At 46.5% G+C, this 12,719-nt stretch overlaps 2 protein-coding genes across 14 annotated transcripts in view; both read right to left on the reverse strand.

The window, feature by feature from the left end:
* Positions 1-46: 46 nt before the first annotated feature.
* LOC135258056 (bcl-2-associated transcription factor 1-like) lies at positions 47-8,292 on the reverse strand. Its single transcript, XM_064341254.1, has 11 exons — positions 8,124-8,292; positions 7,319-7,459; positions 6,204-7,004; positions 5,156-5,866; positions 4,703-4,857; positions 3,395-3,500; positions 3,196-3,256; positions 2,696-2,880; positions 1,940-2,114; positions 1,426-1,578; positions 47-1,068 (listed from the first exon to the last, which is right to left on the reverse strand). Exons 2-11 carry the CDS (start codon positions 7,438-7,440, stop codon positions 844-846), a joined length of 2,694 nt encoding a protein of 897 aa, XP_064197324.1. The 5' UTR covers positions 7,441-7,459; positions 8,124-8,292; the 3' UTR covers positions 47-843.
* Positions 8,293-9,547: 1,255 nt separating this feature from the next.
* map7b (microtubule-associated protein 7b) overlaps positions 9,548-12,719 on the reverse strand; it is a 45,052-nt gene continuing 41,880 nt past the window's right edge. For 11 of the 13 annotated variants that reach the window (XM_064340630.1, XM_064340627.1, XM_064340622.1 and 8 more), the window contains 2 exons: positions 12,318-12,520; positions 9,548-11,530 (listed from right to left, as the gene is read on the reverse strand). In XM_064340630.1, coding sequence (XP_064196700.1) covers positions 11,520-11,530; positions 12,318-12,520 — 214 coding nt within the window. In that variant the 3' untranslated portion in view covers positions 9,548-11,519. Of the gene's footprint in view, positions 11,531-11,760; positions 11,812-12,317; positions 12,521-12,719 lie in introns of all 13 variants that reach the window. The other 2 variants (XM_064340624.1, XM_064340623.1) reach the window with 2 other exon arrangements.

Genomic DNA, 12,719 nt, shown 5'->3' on the forward strand with positions numbered 1-12,719 from the left:
CTCTTCTATAACTGGATAACGTACACACAGACACGTGCGCAGGACAGACTGTTCAGAACAAAACCTTTTAATCAAATTAAAGCTACTACATCAACAGTAATATGCACACTTCTTCCAAAGCCTGCAGATAATTATGCTACACGCCATGTTCTGCCAGACACAAATAACAATTAAACAGTCAAACGAACTTGCTTGAACTTGGTCCAATACTCAACACAAAGTGACATCTCTAACAGGTGCCAGACGACCACCTTCTAAGTCTTATCTGAGCCACAGTAACACTCTCTGGATTTGTTCTTCACACTGCAAAGCCAACCCCTTCTGGCTCGGATAAAATGTTCAGTTCAAGTAGCAGCTCTGTACTTGTATATTAAAGCTAAATCGACAAGAGTACGGTGCACATTCGAAGGGGGAGAGCAACGTTCAGAAAGCGTGATGGTGACGTACCTGAACGTGAAGTACACAGTAGGTGCCCAGAAACAGATTTCATCAGGACTTCTTCATAATGTGAACAAAGTTTAAGGAAACGGTGATCTACAGCAACACTGCATTGATACTAGGCTTAAAGTTTCGCTTCTAAATAGTTGTTTATGCTTAAAATGTTTCCTCGGTTGGAGATCACGCCCCATCTAGCCTGCAGGCGCCATAGCTCAGTAACTCCATAGTCCTTGGTTTTGTGGACGTTCGGAGATGGAATGGAGGCATCGCTTTGAGCGATGAGATTAAGAATCAACTCTCTTACTCTACCTTCTCCTCCCTGACTCTACCTTCTCCTCTTCTCTTTCTCTCTCTCACTCCACCTTCTCCTCCTCCTCTCTCACTACCTCCTCCTCCTCCTCACTCTCACTCAACCTTCTCCTCCTTGTGCTTCTCCTCCCTCTCCTCGCCCTCTTCGTTGTTGTCCTCCTCGTCCTCTTCCACAGTCCCCTCCCCTTGGTACTTGTCGTGGGTCCACTTGGGACTGCTGTTGGACTTCTTGAAGGGGAGCCGCCCCCTCCCGCGCTGGAACAGGCCACGCCCCCTCCCTCTCTTGGCCCAATAGTCCGTGCCGTCGTCCCTGTCATCGTGCTAGGGGAGGGGCCAAGGCCGTTTGTCAGTTACATCGCCAACGTGCAAGACATCCAACAACACAGAAAAGAACCTGGGTCAAGTTACTCCATGAACTACTTGAACTCTTTTGACACTAGTACAATTCCTGCATGTTTTCTTTAGCAACACATGTTAAAGAGTTCCGTTATTTATAATGCATATGTGGCCCAGGTCTTTACAGAACCACTCAAAAATTAAATGGACAAAGAGCAACAATAACTAACTCAGCCATAACAAGTCACCTGGAGGTAAGAAAAAAATTCAGGGGCCAGTTTTCCTCCTCTATATACACAGTTTCTCACAGTGGTGAGAATTCCAGGGAAACGGAAAACTAACCAGGAAATACTTCCGGCTTCGGGGCGTGTATTCCGGGTCCCACTCCTCCTCCTTGGGCCTCTGCGGAAAAGGGGTGTTGGGTGCGCTGGGTCCGGGGACGGGACCCCCGAACACACCCCTGGCCCGCCCCCGGCCCCCTCTGATACGGAACTGCTGCAAGACCAGAGAGAGAGAGCGACAACAGCGGTTCTTACCTCCTGTATACATTCAGTGGTGGTGGCCCAGGTTAAATTCCCTCCTTCACAGCAAAAGAGGCCTTGAGATTGTGAAATGTGATACATAAATGTACGTGTAACACAGAATTCCCATTGCTTTACCTTTGTGTATCAGAGTAAAATCAAATGCACTTTGTCATTGCCAGTGTCATTCTCACAAAGTGCACATCAAGTTTCGGCAATCCTGGAACTGGAGAGATTAAGTAATTGCAACCCAAGAATCCGGCGAGTTAACTAACCAAGCACTGTAAAAATGGTCACACCTTTGGCATAGATGCCAGCGTCATACGGGTACTTACAAAAGTTCCCCTGGCACGGGTCCCAGCGCCCTGATAGCCAGGATAGTCCTTCGGCTCGTGGTGGGGCTTACCCTCCTCTTCCTCCTTCGCCCCCCTCCTCCTGTCCTTGTCGTCCCGGGACAGCGAGGAGCCAGAGGATGACCTGGAGCGCTCCCTCTCCTTGCTTTTGCGTTTGCTGCGAGAGAGCCAATCAGGAGTCAGAATTCCATCTCCCAGGGAGACCAGTCTACTGTCCACACATATAAAATGATCAATCACCAACCATTATTATCACTTATGATTTATTAGCTTTGTCAATACTGGAAAATGTAATTTAAGGACTTTTTAAGGACTGATTTATTTATTCATTCATGTTTGGGAGATATTCATCAAAAGAAGGAATCGCTTTGGAAATGGAACATTAAAAAAACGAAAAGGCAATAGCAAACTGCTTCTCTTACACAATCAGTTTAAGAGGTGCATTGCAATGAAGGTCCAACCTCTCGCAGTTGCCTGGGTAATCTCATTTTTATCATGTGATTTTTGTTTGCTAATCCCAACTGTCCTCATCCAACAAAAGGCGCAAAACATTCATTACCGCTGCAAAACAAAACGATGGGGGTTTTTTTCACACAAACAGTTCAGGAAGGAAAGAGTGGAACAGCACAAGCATGACCGATAAGCATCAGATGAAAAACTGAATCCGTTAGCAGAAAGTCTACGTTCCAGAAAGCAGCCGTAAATAATAAGGTGCTGCTCCTCACCCACGGGGCCTACCTCTCCTCTTTCAGAGATTTGTAATCTTTGTAGTCCTTGAGTTCTTTTCCCGGTTTCTCCGGCTTCGCGGACGGGCTGGTTTCGCGGGAGTCCCGCCGACCCTCGCCCTCGCGACTCCTCTCCTTCCGTCTCCGGTCGATACTCTGCCGCAAATCGACCGGCTCGCTCCGCGTTTTACCCTCACCCTGTAGGAACGCGACAAATTTATTTATTTTTAACAGTCAAAACTCGCGGTCTTTAAGAGCTCACGATAATACGCACTGCTGAACACCGAGAGAGACGGAGAGAAAGAGGAGAGATCTGCGGAAATGTAAACCTACCTACCTGAGAGTCACCTGCGTGACAATCAAACACTGACGGGATAACGTCTGAAAAACGTTTCTCAACCTCTCACACATTAACACGGTCCACTCATGTCGACAACCTGTGGATGTTCACAGTCGTTATGCGATTCTTTCAGCACACTCTCTTTTAAATTAACTGTCACTTGACCTGCTCACCTTTAAGTCTTCTTTAAAGAGTCTCACCTTCTTAAAAGCACTAGGGGAGATGTCAATCCTCCTTTTGAAAAAGAAAAACACGTGAACATTTTATGCTGAAATCAAAATGTTAAATGCTAAATACTAAAAGCTAAATGCTAAATGTTTCAAGCTAAAGGCTAAATGCTAAATGTTTTAAGCTAAATGCAATGTGCTTTACCTGTGGATCTCAGGGCTTTTGTGCCTGGCCTCCTGCTCCACGGCAGCTTTCTGATAGACAGTGAAGCGCTCATGGAGGGTCACTCCTGTTGCCTTGAAGTAATGTTCTGTTGGTGTCAGAGGAGAGACACTGCCCGGTTAGTTCTAAGTGCGACAGTGAGTCAGTAGTGGCAGGTAGGTGGGAGGTAATCAATGCTCAATATGGGGACACCTGGCAGGGAGAGAGAGGCATAGGTTACGCACACTGACATTTCCCACAATCCACTGCACACAACCTGCAAAGCAACAGCCTTCCTGACCATTCACTTATTTTTTATGTCATCTGGTGTAAATAGGTCTAGGTCAATGTGAAAATATTCACAGCTGTTAAATTAAAGGAGTATTTTTTCTTTCGTTTTGTTTACTTGGATCAGTCTGAATAGTTGTGACAACCATTTTACATTACAAAATAGTCTCATTTTACAAAAAAAAATTATCTCCAACCTTCTGTCAAGCCTACATTTTAAGACTTAAGACTTTATGAAAACAAACAATTAACAATTACTAAATTTGAGTAAAGTACAAGATGGGGGCAACAGAGACCAGAGCACACGATTGATGCATCCCATCATTATGCAGTAATATCACTGCACTTCTGATCATATTAGCAGGTTGGAGAGCCAAGCAAATGCAAACAAAAATGGTTTTTCTTTTTTTGTTTTTTTTTTTCGTTTCACGGTTCAACTTACCGCCTTGCCGTCTCAAAACCAACCCTCTAACGGACTTGAGTCTGTCACTACAAGCGTAGCGCTCCAACCAGAGCCAACATGGCGGAGAGGGGGGCATTTTGGAGCTAGCAACCCGACATTACAGCAGGAACTCAAGGGCCTTCAGCCTGAGCCAGGCTGAGCCTTCTGCAGCTCTCTCAAGTGTAATTACATTGTAACATGGGGGGGCTTGGCAGTTCATGGGCATACTCCAGGACTGCCATGACCTATTCGCAACGAAAAAGAGAACGTCACTGGGCAAACTCTGCTCTGGAGACAACGTCAGCTGCTGCACACTGTACTGCACTGCGATAAAGAAATCCCACTTGAAATTTTACTCAATTTATCTTCATTCAAAAAATATATATATATATAAAAATGAACAGTAGCCAGCACACTCTACGCAGATTAAACAGGTCAGCTTAGTTAATTTCAGACAAAGAGAAACTAACAGCAGATGTAACAAATGTGTTTCAAGTCAAATATCAACCTTATTTTTTTAATAATGACAGGTCCTCTTATTTAAATAAAGCAGTGAGATGCGGAAAGCGGGCTGTACACACCTTGGACGTGGTGGACCAGGGACACAATGTGGAGGATAAAGGACTCTGGGGGCTGGGAGCTTTTGTGCGCCGGACTGTGCCTCCCTGGCCTCCCTGAGATCGGTGCCAACGGAGCTGGGAAGGCACGCACTGCCGCCGGACGCCAATGCCACACACTACCCAAGCGTCCACACCGCCACCAGACGAGCACACGCAGACACGCACACTACGCACACACCACAACACACACACACACACACACACACACACACACACACGCGCAGGCACGCATGCACGCACGCACACACACACACACACACACACACAAATACACACATACCACACACACGCACATACACACATACACAAGCACAACGCATGCAAACACACACAAACAAAAGCAATTACTTCACAGAGTTATTTCACTGCACACTGGTAGTGAGGGAGAAGAAGACATGGCCGCAGCATGCTCACCTGACGCTTTCGAAAGCCTTGGCTGCCATTTTCACTTTTACCTCAGGACGAGGACCCTCGCCAGACCCTGGCCGGGCTCCGGACGGGCTCTCATTTCGGAGGGGAGCCTTGTCCCGCACGTCCACAACCTTCTGCAGCAAAGGACCCTGGGTAATAAGCTCCTTCAGGCTGCCGGCTTTCACGTGCCACGAGGTGGGCGTGTCCCTTTTCCCCGTCGGCCTATCCTCGCGCCTCTCTGCCCCCTTACCCTCCTCTGAGTGGCCGTCCTTGCTCGGCCTCTTCAGCACGTAGCCCGGGTCTTTAAACAGGCAAGCCCCGCCCCCCTCCCTGCCCGCTTTCAAAGCCTTGCCTGCGTACTTCCCCCTGTCCTCCGGGTCATCGAGGCCCCAGTGGGGCTCCCCCAGGTAAGGCTTCACAGACTCAGACTGGCTGGACAGCCTGAACTTATACGGCTGTCTATAGGCCTGCGATTCATCTTCCTCCTCGTCCTCCTCTTCCTCGCCCTCCTCCTCCTCCGCTGGCACGTCGGGAGAGTCCCCAATGAAGGGCACCTTCTCGCCTTTCTTTTTGGGCCCGGGTCCCGGCTCCGCCGCCCCCCATCCCCCCTTCACCGGCACGCTGTCCGTCTGCGGCTTGCTGCTGTCCCACGAGCTCGCCCCCCTCTCCCGACGGGACGTCCTGCTGTCGCCCTCCTCCTCCTCCTCAGCGTACCTGAAAAACAGGGGCGACGTGGTTCATTTCACACACCCTGACAGACCCACTGTCTACCCACAGAACACACCCACAACATCACAGCACTTCAACTGTACAGTAGATCACCTTTAACCCAAAGGCTTAAACCAAAAAAACCCCTTATGATCAAAGCATCTTCAAATTTATTATCAGCTGCAATAATCTACATAAGAACATAAGCAAAGTGATGATGACAACAGGACATTCAGCCCAACTTTGTTCACCTTTCTAAAAATAAATGTCTTGAATAAATGTACCCTGATTCCTAGTACCCATTACAGACCTGTTACCTGGCCTGCAGGGGAGCAGCATTCACCTTTTGAAAAACTTGCCACCTTTCTGGAGATCCTGCTTGTCACTCTTCAGGAAGACGCCCCTGCTGCCCGTGGAGGCGGAGAAAACCTCTCCGGGGCTCCGCCCACGAGGGCTGTGGGCGGGGCTATACTGGCCGAGGGCGGAGTCAGGGCTGTGCCCCTCGGAGCGCGGGTGGACAGAGGAGGCCGGCGGAACGACAGGGTGGGAGGAGCTCTGGCCAGGAGGGGCGGAGGAAAGGGAGGGGCTACCGTCATCGTAGGCCGAAACGCCCAACCAGCTGTCGGGCACTAGAGCGGGCCTTTTCAGCTCGGACTTGGCCAGGAACACGCCCGCGGGTGCGCCCGCCGGCCGGTCGCCGTTCCCCTCCCCTGGCCCCGCCCCCTCTCCGCCCTCCTCACCCTTCTTTCCCGCCTTGTCCCGCGGGACCCGCCTCCTGGAGGCGTTGGGGGAGGGGCTACTGCGGGACGAGGAGGAGGAGCGGGAAGAGCGGCGGGAACCGGACGAGCGTCCCGAGTGGCGGGACTGGCTGCGGGACCGCTGGGAGGCGGACCTGCGCTTGGGCGTGCGGGAGCGAGAGCGCCCCCTCCTGGGGCTGCGGGAGTAGCGGCGGTTGTGCCAGTTGGGTCGGAACCCCCCGCGGTGATGGAAGCGCCCGCCCCCCGGGTACAGGCCCCGCCCCCTGCCGCGGAAGCCGTAGGGCCGCCTCATGCCCCGGTTCCCGCGGAAGTCGCGGCGGTACTCCCGCGGGTAGTTCCGGTCTCGACTCCGCGAGCGGGAATACGACCTGGAGCGGGACCGGGAACTGCAGGAGAGAAGCAGGGAGAATCTGCTGGGCTTTTTACGTTAGAAAACAACCATTCAAGATGTAGAAGACATAATGGATATTATTTACGGCTGGTGAAACCTATAACCAACTTAGAGGGGGGAAAAAAACACTCAAATATACCTCAAAATAACTTATGGAACACACATACATCCTTATTAGTGTGCCGGTCTCTACAATCAAAGTTCATGAATGAAAGTTTATCAATTGATTCCTTTTACCATCTTCAAACTGCAGTTTGGGAAACTAACGGACAACATTTTGGCCTTCTGCTTCCTCAGGTGATAACTCACCTGTACCTCTTCTTCCGCGATCGCGTCCTGGATCTAGACCTGGACCTGGTCCTGGACCTAGACCTGGACAGAGATCTAGACCTCGATCTGGATGAGTGTGTGCGGGATTTAGACCGCACCATTGCCTCAGTTTCTTTCAACCTTTAAAAAAAAAAAAAATTAATAATAATCATATAGTTCCTTTCCATTTTAAAAATCTGAATGTCTCTCTCCACCCATCATACATTAGGTATTATTTGTATTCAACCGGGAAACTAAAATATTTAGAGCAGAGCAAGGACACAGTGAGACAGACTAAACACGCCCACTGCGAGCTGGCCAGCTGACTGCGGCCGATCAACAACACAGCACTAATAGCATCCTAGCAAGCTAAACAGCCACAAGAGTACGCTTGTGTTCGCCACAACAAGCCGATTAGTTAGCTAGCTAATTATTGGTAGCCAAGTGTAACAACCGCATTCAATGAACGTTAATTCGGCGACCATCAGCAATGACACACCCTCTGTCGATAAAATCATGAAGCGTTCTTTTGACACTGTTTGCAATCTGACTGAAATATTATTATGCTATTGTGTTCACTGTAAGGCGATATTTCCCTTTCGTTGGTATCAAGCGACAAGTCAAATCCAGCCTGAATCAACATTAGGCTCGCTAGCTAGGCAGCCTTGTGCATAAACTAAATAAACAGACCGGCCGGCAGTTAGCGATAATAAATAAACAGTAGCCAGCTGTAATATAATCGCCTCCGTCGCTTAATTCAACAGTGCATGAGGAAAAAAACATTAAAACGACACATTTATATTACCGTATACGCTAGTTGCAAAGCTTGTGCAAAATCGTGTACATCTGCCTATTCTGTTCCAGCTAGGATCCATTCACACCTGTTTTACTTTTTGTTATTTTTCTCCGTTATCTGCGAAAACTCCAAGGTTAAAGGGTACGGCGCATTACACGCACAAAAAAGAAAAAAAACGGAGCGACGAGAAAAAGTACGTACTCGTTTGTTTTCCTGTTTCAAGAAAGAAGTTCCGGTTTGTACAGAATTATACTCAAATATATGAAGTTGCGGTTACGGTGTAGTAGCATAAACCGTGGTGTAGTAGTTCATTTCCCAGACTCGACAGGTTAAAATGTCAAGCAAAGGAAAGTATCCTTTTAATATCGATTATCTTTTAAAGGTCCATTGATCGCAACCAAGGGAATTTAATGCTTTCCGCCACCTCATGACCGGAGGATGTACCACAGTTTCTTCTGTTGAAGTGTGCTGATATTCGTAGCATTCCAAAAATAGTTTAATCACTATTCAAAACATCTTTAGTGCAGATCTCTGTGCTTGTGTACATGTTCAATTCCTGTTCAATTGAGGACAAATCTGTAATTGTGAGTTAACTCATCTACTGCCACATTGTGAATATGCCCCATATGGTTAAAATATGGTGTGTTCGAGCACCATAGTTTTATTTATTTGAACAATGGATAACAGTCTAGTATTGGTTTTTTGGTGACACAATCTTATCAGTCTTTATCACTGACAGAAATTCCAATCATGCCATTTCCACAATAAATGCCAGGACAAGCAGTGAGATAATTCTGTCTTATGGCCTCTATTGCGGTTGACTGATAAAATATGTATAAATGCATCTTATGGAACCTTTCCATAAACACCAAATTAATAATTCAGAGATCTGAGATGGGCACTATTCTGATTTTAAATGCGATTTTCCCAAACCTGAGCATGTGCATTACACCTACTACAATAATAAGCTATAATAATTCTGTGGTTCTTATACGGAGTTACCCACAGGCAAGAACATAATATTCTATCATGAATATAAAGCTTTGAAGTGCAAATAGTAATAGATTCTGTTTTGTTTTAAATTGCGTTGTATAATATAAACTCACCTGAGCCTGTGTATGGTTTCCTGAATTTATTTATGAATTCATATATTCATGTGTAAATGGCGGAAACACAAATTCAAAACGTTTTTAAAAAATATAACGCATCATTCTGCAGTGTGATATGTACCACGGGCTTCGTCTATGACAAAATGTTACACGCACGCACAAACGCACGCACCTTACAAACCTGTGGCATCTGGACGCAGCTGCATCACCACCGTAAAACCTATGCTACAGCTCGATTCAAACCGAACACAGTGTCTTACAGCTGTAAGACTGAACAGGAAACGTCAACTTTGAAGGGTGAGAACAGGGATGGGCAGACGAGCGTAGGGTTTTTCCAAACAAAATTTATTGCGTTTTTTTACATGCTATACAGATCGAATGGTCGAAAACTACAACGTTTTTTTATTTTTTATTTCATTTTTTTAAATTTATTTATTTATATATTGACAGAAAGGTCTCATTAAATAGAATTCCTATGAACATGGACAGGAGTGGATCACGAAGGAAACACAAGACGGAACCGGCTCAGGAGAATCCCAGCACAGTTTAGTACCAAAACAAACCACTTCTGTGATCCTCCGACTTTACAGTGAATGGATTCCAGTGTTTCCCCTTCGTTTCTAAAGCTTTATTTAAATCAGTTTTAATAAAATATACACATCTGGATTTCTCTCTGTTGCTCTCTCTCTCTCTCACACACACAAACACGCACACACACATATATATATGAGAGAGGGAGAGAAGTCTTCATATATTTATTTCTATGCATCTTACCTCTGCATACTTCACTTTAGAAGTAAATAATCCCTGCACAAATGTTTCAATATCTCAAATTCGAGGTACCGGCAATGTGGCCTGCCAGTGTCATTTGTTCCCGCACAAAGAAGTTTCACTGTGCCTGAAACGACTCTGGCGTGGAACTGGTCCAGAAGAGCAAAGTTTGAAAACCATGCTTCAGTAGCAGCGATGCCTAGTGTTGGAAAAGAGTTCAAGTGTTGCCAAAAACAAATGATCAGCCTGAAGAAAATAGCTATGTGGAAGTCACATTTTTCGGAATGCAATATAATGTTTTTTTTTGTTTTTTGCTCAAAGTCCATGTCCATTGTAAGTTGCGTGCTCTTAAACGAGCAAAAGTGTCGACTTTCACAAATCATTCAAATCTCATATTCTCATGATCCGGTAAGGCAAAGGAAAGGTTACTAAATAGCAGCGCGAAACAAAATTTAATCATCTTTTTTTTTTTTTTTTTTTTGGACAGATTATAAATCTGTTGGATCATGTTACTTCCACAATCATACAAAAATTTGGGTACGCAAATCCATATTCGACACATTTTGTGGCTACCTCGCCAAAGCAACAAAGACCACCACCCCTTATTATAGCCAAGATACTTGGTAAGGAGCTGCTTTTCAAATGAAAGTTTGAAATGCAGGAAGTTGGGGGTGGAAAACTGGAAGTTGGATAGAAAACAGAATTCAACAGAAATTCAACAGAAGCTCAACAGAGTGATTCAATACACTTTTCCTTATACTCACACATTTGAAATTATTCTAAAACAACTGAAATCTTAAGTTCGGAGCTTTCAATCTTTCATTTGCCAAGCTGCTTCTTATGACACATGGGACGTCCCAAATGCAATAAGGGGTGATGGGGGGCTTAAAGCTGAAAGCTTAACAAAAGAATTTATGAACTATTTATATTTTACAGAGATTTTAAAAAACTATGTGAAATCAGCAGTATGTGCACGATTCTTGGTTTACTGAGAGAAAAACTGCGTTTTTGCCCCAGCGTCCTTCGCTCGACCTTCACCGCTAGGTTTGTTAGCATAGGCTACTTCATCGTTCACTATGTCTACAGTGAAGAGGAATTCAAGTATTAGATAAGAGGACATGACAGCTGATTTTCAAAGTACAGTTATTAGTAACACCCAAAAAAAAAAAAAAACTGAAGGGAAAGACAAGGTATTCCCAGCCGCCAAGCGTGATCACAAAACACGGCGTCCATCTTGTGTGGCCAGTTTTCTCGAGAGTGAGGAGGGAAAGCCGTCTAAACACGAAAAGCACACGGAAGCGCAATCAGCTGGAGAGAGTGGTCACCTTGACTACTGAAATAGGGGGAAAAAATTAGTTTTTTGTTTCGTTTTTTAGTTTTAAAGTCCTCCGTCAACAAAAAAAAAAACGGTGTTTTCAAGTGTCCTCTCAAAAGTGCCAGTTTAGGAAAATGGCTGCCTCATTCACCAGGGAAGGGTAGGCGGGCAAATCTTAGTACAGCTATCCATCTCCTCCAGTACAGGCTCTCAGATAACATCTGAAATTCAAAAAATAGAAACAGAAAATTAGCACTTCATTACAACCCGTCACGTTTAAATTTCAAATTAAACTGTGTGAATGGTGTTAATGATTGGATGAATTCTTGATTCTTGGATGAGAGTCCAGTGTTTTAGTATGATTTCACCTCCAAATTTTGGCCTCCTTTTGGCAGTAGCCCAGTAATGTTGGCCCGTGTTAAAGTCACACAAAGCTCCGAATCTCACCCACCTGCACAGGAATGTCAACTCACAGCTTACCTACAAGGCACCTAGGGTGGCTCTATGAGGAGATAAAACCCTGGGTAAGTGCTTGGTTGTGCAACATGCATGTAGAAGTATACACCGTACCTGCTGTTTCAAGTTTAAATTAAGTGTACTATGATAACTGCTACGTAAATAACGTATATGTTTTTCCAGTGTAGCCCTGTGTCTTTTAAATAGGTATGAAACCCAAGGAGTGACCAATGAACAATGTAAAGACAGTGTAAGACACTGTGGCCGTCCAGGGCTGGAGTTAAACCTGCAGACACAGCGCCCCCTCCAGGACTGGAGTTAAACCTGCAGACACTGCAACCCTCCCCAACTGGACTGACAGCCCTGGTGCAGTAGCACAAATGGCGGGAGGAAAAGGGGCGTGGTCTGCATGAAAATGAGGTGTGTCCAGCACAAACGTGGGTGTGTCCAGTATGGAAAGGGGCATGGTCGACATGAAAGGGAGTGTGTCCAGTATGGAAAGGGGCGTGGTCAGCGTGAAAAGGGGCGTGGCCGGGCTGCCGCGCGACTCACCCGCCCGCTGGCGCGCCTGCACCTCCTCGAGGCTGGCCAGCGGCCGGAGGGAGCCGTTCTCCCGGAACGCCACCACGGGGATGAGGTCATCGTCCTCCAGCCGGGACAGCCTGGTCCCCACCGGCAGCTCGATCACCTCCTCGAACACGTCGCTCTGCGCCGGGACCCCGTTCTCTTTTGGTTGGGCTTCGGTTGCTGAGGAACTGGGGGGGGAGGCGGGCGGGACAGCCAATCAGAGAGATCTCTCGCAAACTTTCCCTAGCGACTGAAATATTCCCACCGGAAGGAGACCACTGTCTGAACTTCCTTGTTTGGCTTTTCGTCTTTTTAAGTCACGCCCACAACGTGTCAGCAATTGACCAATCATATCATTCATTCGTTAGAACTTCCTGTAATTACAGA

This window comes from Anguilla rostrata, chromosome 6 (assembly GCF_018555375.3).
Source record: "Anguilla rostrata isolate EN2019 chromosome 6, ASM1855537v3, whole genome shotgun sequence".
In the NCBI taxonomy this organism is placed as follows: Eukaryota; Metazoa; Chordata; class Actinopteri; order Anguilliformes; family Anguillidae; genus Anguilla; species Anguilla rostrata.